At 46.1% G+C, this 21,628-nt stretch overlaps 1 protein-coding gene across 4 annotated transcripts in view; it reads left to right on the top strand.

Moving 5' to 3' along the window:
* Tulp3 (TUB like protein 3) overlaps positions 1-21,628 on the top strand; it is a 41,715-nt gene that overhangs the window by 780 nt on the left and 19,307 nt on the right. For all 4 annotated transcript variants that reach the window (XR_010065707.1, NM_001400921.1, XM_039108841.2 and 1 more), the window contains exon 2: positions 18,537-18,588. Coding sequence is in view for 3 of the 4 variants with exons in the window: in NM_001400921.1 (NP_001387850.1) it covers positions 18,537-18,588 (52 nt within the window). In the remaining variant the exon portion in view is untranslated. The remainder of the gene's footprint in view (positions 1-18,536; positions 18,589-21,628) is intronic.

The raw sequence follows: 21,628 nt of genomic DNA, 5'->3' as shown, positions 1-21,628 counted from the left end.
CATTTCTCGTCAGCTAGGCTAACGAAAAGTTAATGGGGGGCCCTGTGAAATCACTGTCTCAAAACTTCAGCATTGTGTGAGGATTGAAACCAAACACGCCAACTGCATTCTTCCTTTACCCTTCCGTTACCACAGCAGATAAAGACTTGGCGTAAGGATTTAGTCTGACGTTTAAACGAGTTTTTAACTGGCCCGAAACCATCTTTTAAGAAGTTACAATAGAGACCCGTGCTCTCCATCGGTGTCATACAAGACTAAGCTTCCCTCAAACTTGACAATAAGGCTGACTTTGAACATTTGTTTCCTACCTCTGCTTCCCAAGGCTGACCTATTTTCATCTTTCATCAAGTAAATTCTATAAACTTGATAGCTGCTCGCCGAAATTTGTTTTCAACTCCCCCTCCATTTTGGGAACAGAAAATACATTTGCAAGTATTAGGCCGGGTTAGCAAAGTTAGTATTCAGCATGTCCGGGTGAAATCAGATGATATCTCGTTCAGCTGAGGGATTTCATTTTTAACTAAACGATTTTAGAGAAGTCAATTCCATAGGAATGTAATTTTTATTTTGAGGTAGGTCTTATGTAGCAGGACTGAAACTCGATATTTAAACCAGGCCAGCTTCGAACTCACACAGATCCATCTGTCTCTGCCTTCCATGACTCACGATTTTAGGGAACAGGAACTTGACTTTGAGATTGGGACCAGCTGGCAGGTTTTGTTTTGTTTTGTTTTTTTTTATTTTATTTTATTTTTCATCTCCTGAACTTGAAGCTTAAAGGAATAATTTTAAGCACCTCCCCCATTCTTCCAAAGAAAAGAAACCGACTCTAATTTCTAGTTGATTGACACGTTAGGAGCCAGTGCGAGGCCCTAGTTTCTCCTGCCCTAGGTAGAGCATGAAGCTCTGTCACTGTTTAACTCGTTTGTTGCTAAAAGCCAGTGAATGTCTCCCTTTTTAGGCTGTCCTTAATAGTTTTTTGAGAGAGACTGAGACTGACTTGGTTGAATGTCAGTATAATCCGGTAATCCAGGCTAGCCTCAAACTCAAAATCCCCCCTGCCTGAGCCTCCCAAGTGTCTTATATAGGCATGCATCACCAAGCCTGGACGTACTTGTGTACTAGGTTCTCTCTCTCTCTCTCTCTCCCCCTCTGTCCCTCTCTCCCTCACTCCCTTCCCACCCCTCTCAGGTTTGAAATTTTCTTTACATCCTTACCAAAATTTCCCCTTCCCCCTCTCCTCCCAGTATCCTCCTCCCTTCCCACCCCCCCACCCCCCATCTACTCCTCTTCTCTTTCTCTTCAAGAAAGGGCAAGCCTACCCATAGATATCAGCCAGTCATGGCATATCAGGTTGCATTAAGACTAGGCACCTCCTCTTCTATTAAGGCTGGAGGAGGCCATCCAATAGGAGGAAAGAATCCCCAAATGAGGTAACAGAGTTAGAACCAGCCCCTGCTCCCACTTTAGGAGTCTTATAAGAAGACTATGCTACACAATTGTAACATATGTGCAGAGAGCCTAGGTCAGTCCCATGCATGCTCCCTGGTTGGCGGTTCAGTCTCTGTGAGCGCCTGTGAACCTCAGTTAGTTGATTCTGTAGGTTTTCTTGTGGTGTCTTTGACCCCTCTGGCTTCTTCAATCCTCCTTCTCTTCCACAGGATTCCCTAAGCTCCACCTAATGTTTAGCTGTGGGTCTCTGTATCTGTTTTCATCAGTTGCTAGGTGAAGCCTCTCTGATGATGGCTACATTAGGCTCCTGTCTGCAAGCATAGCAAACAGGATATCATTAACAGTGTCAGGGGTGATCTCTCTCTTACGGCATGGGTCTCAAGCTGGACCAGTCACCGCTTGCCCATTTCCTCTTCCTCTGCTCTGTCTTTACCCCTGTACATCCTACAGGCAGGACAGATTGTATGTAGGTTGAAGGGTTTGTGGCTGGGTTGCTGTCTCCATCCCTCCACTGGAAATCTTGTCTCGGTTTGGGCTCCACATCCCCATTGTTAGGAGTTTTAGCTAGGGTCACCCTCACAGATTCCTGGGAGTTTCCATTGCATGAGATTTCTAGCTCACCCCAGAGATGTCACAACACCCACTCCCCATTCCAGTTGTCTCTCCCAGTACTCTTGCCCTGAATCCTCCCCCAACTTGATCCCTTCTGTTCCTGACCCCACCCCTCCATCGAGGATAACCCTTCTGCCCCTGTGCCCCAAGTCAAATGTAGCTGTTGTGAACATAGTTGTGCAGGTATCCTTGTGGTATGGTGGAGCATCCCTTGGGTGTATACCCAAGAGTCTTGAGGTACTTGGGTCTTGAGGTTGACCGATTGCCAGTTTTCTGAAAAACCAGCATAATTGATTTCCAAAGCGCCCGTGCAAGTTTGCAGTCCCACCAGCAGTGGAGGAGTGCTCCCCTTACTCCAGATCCTCACCGGCATGAGCTGTCACTTCTGTTTTTGGTCTTAGCCATTTTGACAGGTGGAAGGTAGAATCTCAGAGTCGTTTTCACTATGCCTTTCCCTGATAACTAAAGATGATGAACATTCCTTTAAGTGCTTCTCAGTCATTAGAGATTGCTCTGTCAAGATTATGTTTAGATCTGTACCCCCATTTTAAGAATTGAATTATTTTGGGTGGTTTATGTCTAGTTTCTTGAGTTCTTTATATACTTTGGATATCAGCCCTCTGTCAAATGTGGACTTGATGTAGAAGACCTTATCTCATTCTGTAGACTGCCATTTTGTCCTTCTGACAATGTCCCTTGCCTTTCAGAAGCTTTTCAGTTTCATGAGGTCCCATTATTGAAGATATGAGTTACTTACTATTGCCAGACTTGGTGCTAGAACTCCTTTTAGTCCCAGCACTTGACAGGCAGAGGCAGGCAGATCTCTGTGAGTTTAGGCCAGCGTGGCCTCTATAGTGAGTTCCAGTATTGCCAGGGATAAGTGATACCCCAGCTCCAAAAAAGTATAATTCATGAGTGGGGTGAGGTAGTACTATAGCAGGAATGTGAAGTCAGAGGACTGCAGTGGAATCAGCTCGCTCCTTCCACGTTAAGTGGGTTCGAGGACAGAACTCAGGTCACCAGATCTACATGGGAAGTGCCCGCTGAGACATCTTTCCAGTTCCCATACTTAAAAACTTTTGATGAAAGACTTGAATACAGATCCCCTGGTATTTATGCCTTTCGTTGTGTGGGTAACACCTAGCTTTTTATATCTGAAATTGGCAGTGAAAATTGGAGACAGGCTGTAAAAAGCACAGTCAGGAACTTCGCTGAGCCCAGGCAGCTGATGCTGCTAATTCCTTGGGGATAGCAGCTTAGGATGGGCTTAGGCTGTCTGCACCTTTGCTAGTGATACCAGTGTGTGTGTGTGTGTGTGGCTGGGGTATGGCTCAGGGACAGAGTGTTTGCTTGGCATTTTGGAGGTCTTAGGTTTGATCCCAGCAGCACATATACACAAGAGTGCTTGTTATTAATACAGAAGTGAAGGTGTGTCAAGACCTTGTGATCTAGAATTGCCTAAGAAAGCATCAGACTGCCCAGTATGGCTTATGCATAGCTGCAGGTTTAAGGTGAGTTCCAGGACAGCCAGGACTACACAGGCCCTAACCCAGCCCATCATAGGTGATTTCCCTTTGGAAATAAAATATGGAAGCTTGGTGTGGCCTGTGGACACCGATATCCCCTTTGCCCTCTACTTGTGTACAAGTAAACCTACACATGCACACACAAAGGACTAACAATAAAGCCAGGCAGTGGTGGTGCACGCCTTTGTCCCCAGAACTCAGCAGGCAGAAGCAGGTGGATTTCTGAGCTCAAGGCCAGCCTTGTCTACAGTGAGAGTTCCAGGACAGCCAGAGATATACAGAGATATATACAGAACCCGTCTTGGGGGAAAGAAAGAAAGAGAAAGATAGATAGTTGGATGGAAGCTGGGCAAGGCGGGTAAACCTGTAATCCTAACACTGGGGAGATAGAAACACCAAGTCAGGAGTCAGACTCATGAGCCAAATGAGACCCTGACTTAAAAGGAGCCCCCCTTACCCCACAACTAGAAGGGTGACACCCCAGTTAACAACACACTTTGCTCTTACAGAACACCTCTGTGTTCAGTTCACAGCACCTACATAGTGGCTCACAACCTCCATAACTGTAGTTTGTAGGGACCCAGTGCCTCCTTCTGGCCTCCATGCAGGCCAAAACACTCATGCACATAAAATGAAATGAAAATAGAAAGATGAAGGGAGAGAGAGAGAGAGAGAGAGAGAGAGAGAGAGAGAGAGAGAGAGAGAACGAGAACATTCCTGGCTGGAAATTATGCCTTTGCTAGTCTGGTTAATGTGTGTGTGTGTGTGTGTGTGTGTGTGTGTGTGTGTGTGTGTGTGTGTGTGTTTTAAAGTGAGGGTCTCATCCCTAGACAGGAAAGAATATTCTGTAATAATTCCTTTTTGCCAGGGTCCTTTGCTGTAAGCAGAACAGTTAATTTCTGTTTCTTAGGCCTTCCTGTGGAAACCCTACCGTTTCTTGGCACCAGTGCCCACTGAAAGAACAAGTTAATGTTTGTTCTTACCAGAGCTCAGAGAATCTTTGAACTGAATCTTCAGAGGAGGAGTTGAAGCTGTCTCCCAGCCAGGTGTCGGGTGGTTGGAAGGCCTAGATGATTTCTTTCACTCCCCTGTTGGAGAACAGCTCTACAGGGGAGGAGGGTCTCTGGCAAGCCAGAATTCCATAGAGGCCGCTGTCCATTTTGGCTCCAGTTCACCAGGAGTAATTTCCTGTCCTACTTAATGTCCACTGCCTTGTTGGGCATTCTTCCTGTGATTTTGTTTGCTTGATTGATCGATTGACTTCATTTTTTAAAAAGATTTATTATATATAAGTTCACTGTAGCTGTCTTCAGACACACCAGAAGAGGGCCTCAGATCTCATTACAGATGGTTGTGAGCCACCATGTGGTTGCTGGGATTTGAACTCAGGACCTCTGGAAGAGCAGTCAGTGCTCTTAACCGCTGAGCCATCTCTCCAGCCTCCTTTTTTAAAAACATTTTAATTGTATGTATGTACATGTTTGTGCAAGTGTCTGAGGAGGTCAGAGGAGCCCCATCCCCCTGGGAACTGGAGTTAACAGCCTGATGTAGGTGTTGGGAACTGAGCTTGGGTCCTCTTAAGTCTCTCCAGCCCCAGATGGACAGAAAGAGAGAGAGAGAGAGAGAGAGAGAGAGAGAGAGAGAGAGAGAGAGAGAGAGAGAAGATGGAAATTGGAACTAAAGCCTTGCACTTAATAATTTTGATTTTTAGGATAAATCTAAACTCTAAAACCTACTTTTAACATGAGTAAGGTCTATGTGTGGGGGGTGTCTCATTGTTTACATGAAGCTGGGGACGGGGGCAGTGGAGGCTGGGGGACAACCTGTGGGAATCTCTCCTTTCCTTCCACCCTTAGGTCCTAAGGATTAAGCTCACACCACCAGGCTTAACAGCAAGCTCCTGTCACCACTGCTCTATTGCACTGGCCTGGCTCTGATCATGAACTTGTGATGTGTCTGTCCCAGCTTCCCCAGTCAAGGGACTGCACTTGATAGCCACCCTGTCGTGCATGATATCCCTTTAGCATATGAATCACAGCAACAAGTTTTAAGATTCTTTTCATTGACAAAATATAGAAGAATTTCACACAGGCTCCTGAAAATGTAAATCATTGTCATTTATTAACTACAAGCCTTGCAGGGGAAAACTTCCATAGATTTCGATGAAATTAGGACAAAACCCATCCTACTGGAACATAGTATAAGTTTAGTCTGGTGATTCACTATGTCCAGAAAACTGGAGGCAGAAGTAGGGAGGGACATTTTGATTGGATGAAATTCTTTATTTTTTCCATCTTTATTAAATTGGGTATTATTTACATTTCAAATGTTATACCCTTTCCTGGTTTCCATGCCAACATCCCTCTAACCCCCCTCCCATTCTATATGGGTGTTCCCCTCCCAATCCTTTCCCCATTACCACCCTCCCCTCAACAATCACGTTCACTGGGGGTTCAGTCTTAGCAGGACCATGGGCTTCCCCTTCCACTGGTGCTCTTACTAGGCTATTCATTGCTACCTATGAGGTTAGAGTCCAGGGTCAGTCCATGTATAGTCTTTAGGTAGTGGCTTAGTCCCTGGAAGCTCTGGTTGGTTGGCATTGTTGTTCATATGGGGTCTCGAGCCCCTTCAAGCTCTTCCAGTCCTTTCTCGGATTCCTTCAACAGGGGTCCCGTTTTCAGTTCAGTGGTTTGCTGCTGGCATTGGCCTATGTATTTGCTGTATTCTGGCTGTGTCTCTCAGGAGAGATCTACATGATTGGATGAAATTCTTCAACTCTTTTGAATTTGCCACCTTCCTTCCACCTGCTGAGTTGGTGGGGGCTGGGGGTTCATAGGACTTTACCACAAACCTGTTGAGTATAGGGGTTCACAGGACTGTACCATATACCCGCTGAGTGTGTGTGTGTGTGTGTGTGTGTGTGTGTGTGTGTGTGTGTGTGTGTTGTGGGGGGTAGGTCACAGGATTGATCACCATAAATTGTCAATTTTTTTCCTTAAATATTTTCTGTGTCTTTAGTATTTTGAGGATTATTTTCCAAAAAATGTCTTCAAATTTTTTCTTAAATATTTTTTATGCCATTTATATTTTCAGAATGATTTTTGCTAAAAATCGTCAAGTTTTTTCCTGGTTTTAAGGAGTGCCGGGTATTGAACCCAGGGCTTCATTTCATGCTAGGCAAGCAAGCATTCTGCCACTGCTCTACATCCCCAGCCTTAAGCTGTACTTCTGTTTTAGATCAGCTCTCACCGCTTAGCCTTGGCTGGCCTTGAACCCAAGATCCTTCCACCTCATCCTCTGGAGTGCCGGCACCATGGGCTTCCACCACTGTGCAAAGCCTTAAACTGTATTTTGAACAAGGAGAGATCTGTTAGGACAACTGGTCAACAGTAGTGTTGCACACGTGAGTGTGCTTCATCACTTTGAAGGAAGCTGGGTGACGTCATCACCTTCACTTTAATGATAGGAATTTACAACACTGGGCCTGTTTGTTCCTGTCAGTATCCTTCATTCAGGATAGGAGTTTAAGCCCAGCCTGGATAATAGAGTGAGACTGTCTCAAAAATAAAAAATTACCAACAACAGAGAAAGGAGGAAAAAAGAAGCCAGATGCTGGTTGTGCACACACTCAGGAGGCAGAAGATCTTTGTGATCCTGGTCTACAGGATGAATTCCAGAATAGCCAGGGTTACACAGAGAAACCTTACCTCAGAAAACAAAAATGAAAGAAAGAAAGAGAAACAGAGAAAAAGAGAGAGAGGCTATGCTATCCCTAAGGTTGTATAATTGAACAGTGGCATCAGAAATATAACTCAGGGCTAATGAGATGTCCTGGTAGGTAAAGGTACCAAGGCTGCCAAGCCTGATGGCTTGAGTTTAATCCTCCAGACTCCTATAATTTGTCCTCAGACCCCCATGTGTGTACTGTGGTACATGTGCCCACCCACCGTGTACACTCATACCAAATAAGTGTCATGAAACAAGTTAAGTAAACTCTTACCTGTCGTGGGCTATAGTGATATTAAGTGGGCCCGGTTAAGAACACCTGCTGCTCTTCTAGAGGACCTCCTTAGATGGGGGGCCTCACGACCCCTGTGATGACTTCATCTCCAGGACAGTCTGATGCCCTAGTTCACTCTCCATGGGAACACACACACGCACACACACACGCACGCACACATGTACAAACACAATCTTTTAATGAGTCTGGGGGGGTGGAAGGTAGGATCGAGGGGTAGATAGAGTTAAGATACATTCACTTTATACATGTATGAAATTATAATAAAACAAAGAAGAAAACATTTAAAGATAAATGAAGTTCAAGCTTTTGAGTTCTGTAGGTTCCTATTATTTTTTTAAATCCTGTACTATCAAAGCATATAATGCAGATATTTGAGGGTTTTGGTTTTGAGATGGGATCACACTGTAGCCCAGGCTTGCCCCACCCTCATTGTTCATCCTGCCAACCCCTCTTCAGTGCTGAGGTGAGGCATGAGCCACCTGCGAATATCCTGAGTGTGATCTGTGCTCATAAATGCTAACAACAGATACTGCTTACACTTAAACTATTTTTTAGAGCAAGCTGTTTAAGAAATTTAAACATCTAGGATATGTACAAGTAAGTATCAAATTTGGTGAGCCTCAGATCCTCGGGCTTGCCAAGTATCGTCTTTTCTGGGCACCGAGCTCTACGCCAAGCCCAAGAGTATGTGTTTGGTATTATCAGCCAAAAGACTACTTTTATGTTCTCCCTAGAAAGACAAGAGAAATAAACAGGATGCTCGAGAGAGAAGGTGTAACCCAAGAAACAGGCGAAAGGAACACTGCCTATTGGTACCGAGTATTAGCTGACTGCAGATCCCCAGGGAGGGATGCGTTCTTTAGCTTCTGGATCAAATCCTCTATTATTAGTAACGATTCTGATGGGGGTAGAGTGGTGCTCGCCTATAGTCCCAGCCTGTAATCTGAGGTAGACAAGATGATCAGAAGCTCAAGGCCATATGGACTACTTGACAAGACACTGTATCTCAAACAGCCATGCTGATCCCTCAGAAAAGCCAAGGTTGGGTTACTCAAATAAATTTTTTTCTTCTGTTCCATGTATGGGGCGTGCCAAATCAAGAGGGAATTACGCTAAATAAATTCCTTGCTGTGTTCTTATGTTGTATGAAGGCTTAAACCACTTTCTAACCCTCCCTTCTCACTGGCTGCTCCTTCCCCAAGCAATGCTTGCTTTCCAGCCTGTGTCTACTAACTGCGCCTCTTAAGAGATGGATTTTCAGGGGTTGGGGATTTAGCTCAGTGGTAGAGTGCTTGCCTAGCAAGCACAAGGCCCTGGGTTCAGTCCCCAGTTCGCTCCAGTTTGCGGCAGCCTCTCTAGGGGAACACAGTCGGGTCTGGAATATTGGCATTTCTCCCTGGTTGAAGGAGGACTATTTAGAAGGAGTCTTTTCCAGAGTGTCTCATTTGTTCTCGATGTGTCTTTTCCCAGGGACAATATTTTGTTCTAGTCAGAATTATTCTTAGTGTCTCTCAGCATGTATAAAAATACAACTTTCCAAGGTTAACCTAAATTTAGAGGTTGGATGAGGTGAATTTTATTTAATTTCATTTGTAATTCCAGCTGCTTGGTCCGCCAGAGGAGAATCAAGCTGGGTTTCAAACACAGGACGGTTGTCCTGCCTCTGCCTCCCACGTGTCTGGAGGATAGGTCTTACAAGCCCACATCAGCCCGAGCAACAGAGATACACTATTTCATTTAAAAAGTTGATTTGCATAGAGCAGGTACTCTGATTTGCATATTAGCATGGATACTCTACTAAGCAAGATTATGTAACCAATACTTTGTCCATCAAACCAAGTACACTCTTTGTTTAGGTTAGGATGTGATTGGGAGTTACCACAAAACCATCATAGGTATACAAGAAAAAAATCTTGATGGATGTTGCCGTACTTGCCTATAACCCTACCCTTGGAGTAGAAGTAGGAGAGTTGGGAGTTCAAGGCCAGTCTTAGCTACGTAATAAGTTCAAAGCTAGCCTAAGTTACATGACTGTCAACAAAGAAAAGAGGACAAAATATATTTTGAAGCCAGGCAGTGATGGTGGATGCCTTTAATCCCAATTGGGATTTAATCCCAATTTGAGAGGCAGAGACAGGCAGATCTCTGAGTTCCTGGCCAACCTGGTCTACAAAGTAAGTTCCAGAACAGCCAGCAAATTATGTCTCAAAAAAACCAAAACAAAACAAAACAAAAAAACCCAAACAAAAGCAAAAGCAAACAAACAAAAACCAAAACATTTTGATAGATAGTTGCTAAGTTAGAGTTCTGTCTTGCAAAATATAATTTTATATAAAAATTAATTTTATGTGAAATAGGAAGAGATAGCACATTGGAGGTACCAAGGTGCATCAGCGTTCAGCTCTCAAGCGTCATTTAGTGAAGACCAACACCCCAAGTTAAGATTTAATAACATGCTTAAAAACCGCCCTTACCACAATGCCAGGCTCCTAATGTCATGCTGACCAATCAGGAGCGGCAGAAGTTTCTTATGGTTGATGCTGCAGTATGGCTGAAAGGCCACTAAACCCTTTTAACTGGCCAAAGAAAAGGAGGATCCAGAGAACAGAGAGGAAGCTGGTGTCGTGTCAGTGGGCAGCTTGATCGTATCTCTAATAGGCCATCACCACTAACAGAAGTGTACACGGTTTGCTTGAGACTTCAAAGTTTTCTTTAAAAATTTAGTTTTCATTTTTGGTTTCTCATGATAGGATTTCTCTGTAGCCTTGGCTGTCCTAGAGCTCACTCTGTAGATCAGGCTATCCAAAGACCTCTGCCTCCAGACCTCTGGGATTAAAGGTGTGCACCACCACTCTCCTGCTAAAAAAGTATTTTTTGATCATAAAATAAAACCCTGCAAAAAAGCATATATCATCACTTTCTCTTGAAGTTGTTTTTTTTTTAATTTGTCAAGATAATAAGAAAATTCTTCCTGCCAGGGATTTCAAAAATTCTTGATAAACTTCTGTATTACTGTTCTCATTCATTCGTTCCTTTGTTCTCTCACCTTCTCCCTTCGTCCCTTCCTCTCCCTTCTTTACTCTTTGTCTGTCTGTCTGTCTGTCTCTCTCACTCACCCTCTGCTTTCTTTCATTTAGGAAATTTGTGACTTAAACATCATCTATGTTCTGCACACCATGTACCTTCTAGCAAGGCAGAGTATAGAAAGTCCTGCTTTTTTGAGCTCCTTTTGAATTGTGCTTTTCTTTTGAGCAGTCCAGGTATCTCTCTAATTGCTGTGCGAGTCAGCAGAGGGCTTGACAGAGCTTTGTTTTGGAAGTTGGTCTGTCGTAGTGAAAACAAGAATTCCCAGAGAAGTGCGGACTGTTTCTCCGGATGCCACAGCTGTAGCGTAAACACATGTAAACAGTACTGATGGGGTGGGGAGGAGCCTGGGCACCCAGGCTCCTGTGCTGGCACCAGCCACCCCTACTCCCTCAGCAGAGCCCCAGAGTCCTTTTAGAAAATGTTTATTTTTATTTTATGCATATGAATTTTTGCATGCGTATATGTCTGTGTGCCATGTGAGTGACTGGTGGATACAGGAGAGGGCATGGGGTCCCCTGGAACGGGGATAACAGATGATTGTGAGCCATCGTGTGGATGCTGGGAACTGAACCTGGGTCCTGTGTAAAAATAGCAAGTGCTCTTAACTGCTGAGGCATCTCTCCAGCCCTCAGAGCTCTTCTTAAGCATATCGTGATGTTCATTGTCCTTAATGGCAATAGTAGCATGAGTTGTAGATTTCTAGCCAGTGCAGCAACGTTTCCAGTATTGTTCATGTTAAAAAGCATTGATTTGTTTGTTTGTTTGTTTGTTATTTTTGCAACAAGGTCTTGCTATGTAGTCCCAGATAGCTTTGAACTGTCATATCCTCCTGCCTCAGCCTCCAAGTACTCCTATCACAGGTATGTAATACTAGCCGGACTTGTAAGTACATCTGTGTGAGAGACTTTTACTGTGTGCGTGTGTGCATGCGTGTGTGTGTGATAGACGGAACATGTGCCAGTTAGTGATTGATTACAAATATTTTAACAATGTTAAATAAAAGTATTAATTAAAAAATATTAAAAAGATTTATTTACTTTTGTTATGTGTATGAGTGTTTTGCCTGCATGTATGTCTGTGTGTCTATGTACCATGTTTGTGCCTGATGCCCTGGGAGTCCAGAAGGGGTCATCAAACCTCCTAGAACTGGTGCTATAGGTGGTTAGGAGCTGCCATGTGGGCACTGGACACTGTTGTCTGACCACCGTGGCATGCATGCCCAAATATACATACATACAAAATGTAGTACAACTCGGAAAATAAAAATAACATTGTTCCGTGTGTCTAGCATCCTGGCGAGGACCTTGGGAGAAGAAAGCCTGGACTGCCTGCACGTTGAGAGGCAGCATGACTGTTGGAGGAGACTGGCTTCGACTGTGGTTAGGGAAGGCAGATCGCATGTTCAATACATTGATTTGCCTTTTCTAGTTTATCCATGAGTTTAGTTGCTGGTTTTTCCCCCATCAGTAAGAGAACAATTTACAAGGAAGTATGTGGTGTTTAGTCTCAATGTGGAGGCTGCAGGAAGCAGGCATGGTTATTTATACTGGCTTGCTCTTGGTTGGTTGTTTCTCTGTGCCAACTCCCCGAGAACCTTACAGGAGGCCCTGCTTCAGTTGCTGCCTCGTTGTAGGCTTCTTTAGTTCAGATCCAGGAGTCTGTGTCCATAGACTGGGGACCTGACCGACAGGCCTTTTGTGTTTGACCTTTTGTTGTCTTATTCCCCTTAGCAAGGTGTGACGTTCAGAATGTTGTTGATATTTGAAAGAATTACAGAAGAAACAAAGACCAGGGCTGTATCTGAAAAGGAATTTCTCCTCCGTTGGCTTTCTTTCCCCCTTGTCTTCCATTGCTGCTTCTGTTCCTGCTTCCTGGGTGAAGAGACACCATGACCAAGGCTACTCTTAGAACATTTAATTGGGGCTGGCTTACAATTCCAGAGGTTCAGTCCATCATCATCATGGCAGGAAGCATGGCAGCATCCAGGCAGGCATGGTGCAGGAGAAGCTGAGAGTTGTACATCTTGGAAGACTGTCTTGGAAGCAGCTAGGGGGAGGGTCTCTGAAAGCCCACCCCCACAGTCCCACAGTGCCGTACTTCCTCCAGCAAGGCCACACCTTTCACCAGTGCCACCCCCTGTAGGCCAAGCGCATTCAGTCAAGCTCCCACCAACGGGATGAGGCATAGTCACCATAACTGCATCAGGGATGGAAGGCTGGCGAGCTTGACCTGGTGTGGTTGCTGGCTGATTGCTTGCACACACACCCTTTTTACAAAAAGAAAATCGCCTTGCCAAGCTTCCTTTGCTTTGTTTGTGTGTTCCTTAGTGTAACACCTAAATTATGCTTTCTGACAGCCTCATCTGCTTGTCCTGTCAGTTCACTCGTGGTCAGGTTTACAGATGTTGGTCATAAGCGTAAGTTAATGAAAACTAGCCACGCGTTGTTTAATAAGTTATTCTTTTCTAAACATATCCCGGAGGATCTCACGTACTGTATGACAGAATTCTTTGGCAGCGGGCGTAGGAGATCACCACATAACAGAATATGTATCCGTGGTTGGAAACACACAAAGCATTTGGTGCATCAGCTTGAAAAAAACCTATGGGAAATTTCAGACGTTAAGAAGGAATTATTAGGAAAATTTAGAGTCGTGTCTGGAAAGATTTACAGGGTGTAGGATCAAGAGCAACACTAAGACGGACTGCTGGGGATAAAAGGTTTATTATCGCCAGGAGTGGTGCTGCCCACCTTTGAGTTATTAATGCCATGGATGGACAGAAAGACGGCAGTTAGTCAGACTCTGAGGAGGAGATTCAGGCCAAAGCAGCAGAGATGAGGCCTCTTCTTACAGATTTCAGAGGATCCTGCCCTTGGGCTATTCCTCAGCCATCTACAGGAAAGGAATGTGTCGGTGTACTCTAGTTCTTTGATACGTCTGATTGTTCAGTCTGCCCACAAAAGGAGCTCACTTCGGGGAGTAAGAAACCAAGTGCCTGGGAATCTGTTTGCTAGAGATTCAGGTGGCTGGCTGAGAAGATGCCCACCAGCTTCTGTCTGACTGTGGAGAGCGGACAGCTGCCGCAGGGAGTCCAGATTCTGAAGCTCGGAGAGATGGCTCTGTGGATAAGAGTGCTTGCTGCTCAAGCTTGGGGACCTGAGTTCAAATCCCCTGGCGCACATGTAAAAGTCTGCAAGTAGCCAGGCACATACCTACATCTTGAAAGCCATACAGAAAGGAGATAGGAGAATTGCTGGAGCTTGCTGGATGCCAGCATAGTTGCAAAGTTCAGAAGGAGACAATGACTGGAGGAAATAAGGCAAGAGAGTCATAGAACAGGACACCCAGTTACGAAGTCGGACAGTTCTCTGAGGAGGGAGTGAGGATGACTATAGGATAGAAAAAAGATCCAGGAGACAGGTATGGGAGGGCTGCAGGCCATCACCGTGCCAGCAGCGAGTGTATTTCTCATCGCTTCCTAATAATACAGTACTGTGAGAAGCAAAGCCACAAGTTAACAGAAACAGTTTGCTGAAATACACGCGGACGATGTTTGTCCCCATCCCTGTTCTTCCACCAAGGTCAATCGAATCTTCAGCCCCTCTCCTTGAACCTCTTATCGGACCAGGCCTCAGCAGGCCGGAAAATCTGCCAACAGACCTTGACCTGCCTTGACTCTGCCTGGGAGGCAGGACTTTATCTCTCTCTCTCTTTTTTTTTTTTTTTTTTTTTGGTTCTTTTTTTTTCCGGAGCTGGGGACCGAACCCAGGGCCTTGCGCTTCCTAGGTAAGCGCTCTACCACTGAGCTAAATCCCCAGCCCCAGGACTTTATCTCTTTCTCTCTCTCTTTTCCTCTCTTCTTCAGAGAAGCAGCAGACTGCTCCTGACACCCAGCAGACTGCTCTGGCTTCCACATGCACGTGCTCAAGTTCATACACCTGTATATGCATGGATGCACATAACACACACACGCGCGCGCACACACACACACACACACACACACACACACACACACGAGCTGTATCTACTTTCCTAAAGTGTCCCTTTTCTTCAGACTTCCACTCATGCTCATCTTACCGCTGGTCTCTGCCGGTATCAGTTACTTACAGGTGACTTGGTATTTTGGTATCTTGGTTCCTACGGTAGTACAAACAGTCACCTTTAGTGCATATTTTAGTGTGGTAGTTGAGAGTACAGAGCAGGACCAGAACGCCCGCCCGTCTCTTGTATCCTGCATTTGCTGCTTAATGATTGTAGAACCACGTGGTCTCACTGAGAGGTGTCTCAATGCCCTCAGAGAGCCCAGACTAAACTGGATCCCCGAGATCCGATATCAAAATCACAGACAAGGGAGTCTGATTGCTCAGGTAGGTCGGGTATCTTCCGGATGTGTTGGTTGATGGTCACAGAAACTTGGTACAGAACAATCAAGTCCCCTCCCCAAGATAGAGCACAGTATATCCGAGGCTGGCCTTGCACGATAAATTTATAGAATGCTTCTTAGCGTGCTGGGATGTAGGCTACTGTGTGAATTCATGTGCTTCTATTGCATTTCCTTCTTTCTTCTTGAGACTGGGTCTCTCTATAGTCCTGGCTGGCCTGGAACTTGGTTGACCTCTAACTCACAGAGATCCTTCTGCCTCTGCATGCCACCCCTCACAAAACAGAGAAATGTCATGAGTAATTTTTAACAGTATTAAAGCTGTCGTCTTGAGGCGAACCTTTCCTCCTGCCTTTCCCAAAACATCTCCCAATACTCCTTGTCACACAGCAAATCATTTATCTCTGCTAAGCTCTGTCACAGCCCCTTCGCCCTGGTGTATTTCTTGCATTTGGTAGCCAGGGTAAGTCATTTCTTCCTCGCCGTAATGTCTGAGACCAACAGGCAGCGTTTCCGATGGTCGGGTGCCAGCAAAGGAAGTGTTTGCCCTGGTCACTCCCGAGAAAGCAAGCCTTGGCCCTGTCTCACTCCTTCTCTTTTTGCAGGCCTTATCTTGTTCCCTCCCTGCAGGGTGGCTTTGCTAAGCCTCCACATCCTTGGCAAATGCAGCCAAGAGCTTCTTCCCTCAGCATCCTCCTCTGGTGGAGCAGTCGTTTGATCATCAGCGGACTCAGGGAACTTGCCAGGAGATGGACGTTGTTCCAGGTTATTGAGTGGTTCAGTAACCTGCCATCTTCTGGGAAGTCCTGTGGCCTGAAGGTGTTCGTCCCATATCCTTCCACCATAGTGAGTCAAATTAGCTAAGAGGTGGTGTCGGGACATGGGGCTTTGGGGAAGTGATAGGCCCGTGAGAGCAGAGTCTTTATGGATGGAACTGGAAAGAGAAAGATAAAAAACAAACCATTGTGGAAGCTGTGGGGGTTGGGGGCTGGAGAGGTGGCCCCCACACATTTTAGTGTCTGCTAAATGAGAATTTCAGTTAGTTTGCTCTTTTTTTTTTTTTTTTTGGTAGTGCTGAGGATCAAACCCAGGGCCATGTGAATGTCTGACAAGCGCCCTGCCACCAAGCCACATCCGAGCTCCTCTGGCTATTGTGTTGGTGTTGACTAGACTATAGCATCTATGAAACCCTGTTATTTAGATCTCTGCTCAGCTTGCCCAGGCTTGCTGGGAGGAATTTAGTGGCGTCTGGATGCGCCTTGGAAGACACCCCCAGCGTGCTGACTGTCAGAGGCCCTGAAAGGAATGCTTGTGGAAGACTTGAGTGGTGTTCAGTCAGAATGTAGTGTTACTGAGGGTCCAGCCCTGGGGAGGTGTGTGGTGAGGAGAGAGAGGGGCAGTCTCTCTATCCGTGCCAGAAAGCATCACACTTTGGGTTTAGTACTGAGGCAGGGTGAACGTGCTGAGCCAAAGCAGGGCTGCAGCGGCTGTTGGAAGCTAAGCTGTGGTCAGAGCCTTTTCCCGAGGCTACCCTTCCCACATACTATTCATGAGCTCGCTCCTTCCTCCCTTCCTTCCTCCCTCCCTTCCTTCCTTCCTTCCTTCTCTCCCTCCCCTCCCCTCCCTCCTTTCTTTGTCTCAGTCATTTTAGACACCATCTTTGCAAGTCTACGCTAATCCCCACTGGATACCAACACTGTGGCCCTGTGTTAATGCACTAGGTTTCAAGAGCGCGTAAGTCTATCTCAGGAGACATGCAGGGACCCCACAGGGAACCAGGAGTGGGCTGCAGCTGGGAGGAGGGGCTGCCATTCTAGGTGTTCCTTGGTTTTCTTGTTTGTTCCTTTGTTTAGTTCCATGGCCTCACATACGAAGCACTCTACCACCTAGCTATACCAGTAGCCAGTTTTGTCTTTGAGACAGGGTCTTCCTGTGTAATCCTGGCTGTCCTGGAACTCACTCTGCAGACCAGGCTGGCCTCAAACTTACAGAGATCTGCCTGCCTCTGCCTGTCCAGTGCTGGGTATGAGCTGCCACCTCCACCAGGGCCTGGCCATTTGTTTGTTTCTAACAAGAAGTCTGTCTCAGATTTGGGAGTGTAGCTCAGTGAGAGATTACTTGCTTAACCTGCTCAAGGCCCTGGGTTTAATCCCTATCACTACCTTTTCAGAACAGTAGATGATAGGTTAGATAGACGGATGGACAGATGGACGGATGGACAGATGGATTGAAAGGGAGCCTGGGGGCTGGAGAGATGGCTCACCCGACTGCTCTTCCAGAGGTCATGAGTTCAATTCCCAGCAACCACATGGTGGCTCACAACCATCTGTAAAGAGATCTGATGCCCTCTTCTGGTGTATCCGAAGATAGCTACAGTGTACTTATATATAATAAATAAATAAATCTTTAAAAAGAAAGGGAGCCTGGAGGGCTAGTTTAGAGGTAAGAGCTCTGGCTGCTCTTCAAAAGGACCTGAGTTCAGTTTCCAGCACCCACCTAGTGGTTCACAACCACCTGTAACTCCGCCTCTTTTGGCGTCCAATGGTGTCAGTCTGTGTGCTCCTTAGTACTTCTCTGCAGAACAGATATTATTAATACCCGACCCTATTGATTTTCGAGAGACGGAGAAGCCCGTGGCTATCCTCAAAGTCAAGGCAGTTCTCCTAGCTACCCCACCCCCAACCCCAATACTGGTATTGCCAGTGTGAGCTGCCATGAGTGGCCATGGTGGCGACAGGAAGAGTGGCCATAGTGTCGACGGAAAGAGTAACTTAAGTACCTTGCCCAGATCGCAGGGAAGCAAGACAAGGCTGGGAGCTGTGACACCCAGATTCTGTTTCTTAGAAGTAGCTCCAGAAAAGTAAAACACCCTGATTTTTAGGTTCAGTTTAGGCTCTAGCTGTTAGACAAAGGCATGACTCACCCGCTGAGTCTCTGTTTCTTCATCTTCAGGATGAAAAATGGGGCCCGATTCAGAGGGTCGCTTTAAGGAATCAACAGAACAAGGCATGCACACAACGCCTAGGCCAGGTGGTTTTGGAACACAATGAGTGTTAAACAAAAAGAGCTGAATGGGGCTCAGTGCACAGGCTTAGCAGGCCCAAGGCCTGGGTACCACCCCAGCACAAAACAAGCAGGAAGCAGAGAGAAGAAGAAAAATCTCGTTAGCATGGGTTTGTGTTAGCTTCTTTTTCTTAGCCTTTGTAGACTCGGATTTCCTCGGGGCCCCTAGAGTCTGTGTGGTAATAGGCGGGCCTCTGTGGTAGTGGGCGGGCCGCTGTGGTAGTAGGTATGCCCTTGTGTGAATGTAGGCAATACCTGGGAATGGACACTTCCTCTAAGCAGAGTCGATTAGCCCATGGGAACAAATAAATGAAAAAAAAAAAAAAAGAAAGAACAGGCAGGCTTTCAGAACAATTACCTTTATGTGCTTTCTTTTTTGTTGTTTTTGAAACAGTGCCTTTGAAGATGAGACCCTGAGACTTCGGCAACTGAAGCTGGACAATCAGGTGAGCAGGGGCTCCTGGAGGGCTGCACAGACTGGTGCTGAAGTCCCAACAGGGACTCACAGGACTAGAAGGGCAGGATCACTCATGGTCACTCGTTAAATAGTGTGCGAGCTTAGTAGTCGCTGGGCCAAAGCTCCAGGCTGTGGCAAGACCAGAGTGGTTTGAAGATGGCAGCAGTACACTGCCTCTATTAGTATTCAGTGACAATCTCCTGGCTCCTATACGCTTAGGCTTAGAAGGATGCTGTAGCTGGGCGTGGTAGCGCTAACTGGGAATCCCAACACTAGACAGGCTGAGACAGCTTCCTAGGAGTTCAAGGCTACTCTGAGCAACGTAGTACAAAAGAATTATTTATTCTAGCTAGCTCATATGAAAGACAAAAAACCCTGGTATTTTATTTGCAAGCTATAAGCCTAGATCGGGCAGGTTCTATGCTATGCTCACCTATATCCAAACCATATGTCCCTTGTTACTTGCTGTTTGAGTCTCCCCTGGGCTGCTTTTGTTTCATTGGCCTGTCCTCGGTACAGGGTGCACTTCTCCTGGCCACATGCTCATCATCCATCCAGACTCATGGTGGCCTCCTCCTCTCTCCAACCCCCCCCCCCACCTCCTGTGGTCTCTCTCCAGACCCCTCACTCAGTTCTCAAGTTTCGCCTTTCTTTCTCTCCTGCCCAATCACAGGCTCTAGCCCTTTAAATTGAGGAGTAAGTTTTACACAGCAAAGGCCAGTGTATGTGAGGATGCTCTTGTCTGGACAGCAACCAGATTCGGGGGTTCAGAATTTATAGCATTTGTATACACAATAACAGTCCAACCCCCAACATCATAGGGAAACCATAACTCAATAACCCAAAAATAAAAATGATGGGGTTGGGGATTTAGCTCAGCGGTAGAGCACTTGCCTAGCAAGCGCAAGGCCCTAGGTTCGGTCCCCAGCTCCGAAAAAAAGAAAAAAGAAAAAAAATGATAATAAATGAGGAAATAAAAGTTGCATTTGGCCTGCCTCTTGTTGCTATAACAAAATACCTGAGCCTGGGCACATCGTTTTTAAAAATAAACTTACTTAGCTCACAGTTTTAGACACTGAAGTGCAAGATTTGACAGCTTCGTCCGTTTGGTATCTGGTGAGGGCCTCTGTCTTAGTTTTCGATCGCTAGGATAAGCACCGTGACCACACTCACAGCTGGTAGAAGGTGCACCTGCCTAAACATAATCTTAAAGAAAGGCCTTTTCTCAGTTGAGACTCCCCCTTCCCAAATGACCGCAGCTTATATCCAGGGGACGTAGAACTAGCAGCCCCCTCAGTTACATCACAGTGCGACAGAGAAGCAACAAGGGAATCAGCCGAGTTTCTTGGGGTGGGGGATTGACTGGCTGGCCTTGAACTACAGAGACTGGCCTGCCTCTGGGTCCCCAGTGCTGGGATTAAGGTGTGCACAACCCCTGCTCCAGCTCCTTATTTATTTTTGATGTGTAAAGGGGTTGGGTTTTTAGGCAGGGTCTCATCCTAGCCCAGGCTGACTCCAGCCTCCCCAGTGCTGGGATCTCAGGCATGTTCTACCCTGGCTAGCTGTGTTTGTTTCCTTTACTGCAGTAACTATGGAGTAAGAACCAAGGGCAGATTATAAGAGACACGTTCATTTGTGACTGACACATAATAACTACATGTTTATGGGGCACTGTGGTATTTCATACCAGGTTTCTATGGATGTGTGTTTGTTCCTCTGTGAGAAATCATAGGACAGCCTGTGGGTCTCAGTCCTCACCTGTCCAGCCTGCTTGAGACAGGGCTGAGGTTGGCACAAGCATCTCCATGCATTGGCTGGAGCTTCTGCAGAGTCCCCTGTCCTGCCTCCTATCTCCCCATATGGGCGGACACCCGCGGGTTATTACACTTAAGCTACTGCAGTTGAACTCATGTGGCTTCTGGGCATCTGAGCTTAGATCAGGCTTGCATGGCAAGTACCCGTTGAGCCATCTCTCTGTCCCCCACCCTACTTATTTTACTGTGTGTGTGTGTGTGTGTGTGTGTGTGTGTGTGTGTGTATTTTGAAACTCTCTCTCTCTCTCTCTCTCTCTCTCTCTCTCTCTCTCTCTCTCTCTGTAGTCTTGGCTGTCCTTGAACTCACTATGTTGACCAGGCTGGCCTTGAACTCATAGAGATCTGCCTTGCCTGCCTGCCTTATCTCCCAAATACTGGGAGTAAAGATATGGCCACTAAGCCTGGCTCCCACTAAGTATATCTTTGATAATCACTTTATCATAATTCCCTAACCTAGAGACATACAACAATCTCTCATTACATGTTTGAGTGAAGGGAAGGATGGATGAGCAGTGTTACTTAATAACGAACGGACTGTAATAATCAGGCACTTTGTGTCTGTTTTCTTTGTTTTTCGAGACAGGGTTTCTCTGTTATGGCCTTGGCTGTCCTGGAGCTCACTCTGTGGACCAGGCTGGACTCAGACTCATAGAGATTCACCTGCCTCTGCCTCCCAGATGCTGGGATTAAAGGTGTACGCCACCACTGCCTAGCTGTTTTTTTGTTTTGTTTTGTTTGTTTAACATTTGTCAAAAACATTTAGTAATCATATAAATGACAGGTGAGTTTAGCTGGGGGACTCTTGAAGAAAATGGTGAACTCTTAATCTACTCCAACACAGACCTGGGGAAAGGCCAGAGGGGTGGGCTGATCTGTAGAGTTGCCTTAGTCACCAGCGAGCACCAGAGCTCAGCGGTGGGAGGGTGGCGACTGCAGAGAAAGAACAGGTCACATGCAAAGCACAGAGGAGGAGCCATTGAAGATGAGATGACCCTGCACCCTGGAGGTCAGCAAGGACCTTATCATGGCTGTCAAACAGGACAGTATTGCAGTCTCTCGGCCCAACAGTTGTGACTCCTCTGACCTTACCTGGGATTCCCCTAGAATCTTTAAAAATGACCAAAGGTTAGTGGAGCATTCCAGTGCATGCCTGTAATACCAGCCCTGAGGAGGCAGAGGTAGGATGACCACAGGTTCAAAGCCAGCCTCAGCTAC

The sequence above is a fragment of the Rattus norvegicus genome, chromosome 4, assembly GCF_036323735.1.
Source record: "Rattus norvegicus strain BN/NHsdMcwi chromosome 4, GRCr8, whole genome shotgun sequence".
NCBI lineage: Eukaryota > Metazoa > Chordata > Mammalia > Rodentia > Muridae > Rattus > Rattus norvegicus.
This window is presented reverse-complemented; position numbering and strand designations above follow the sequence as displayed.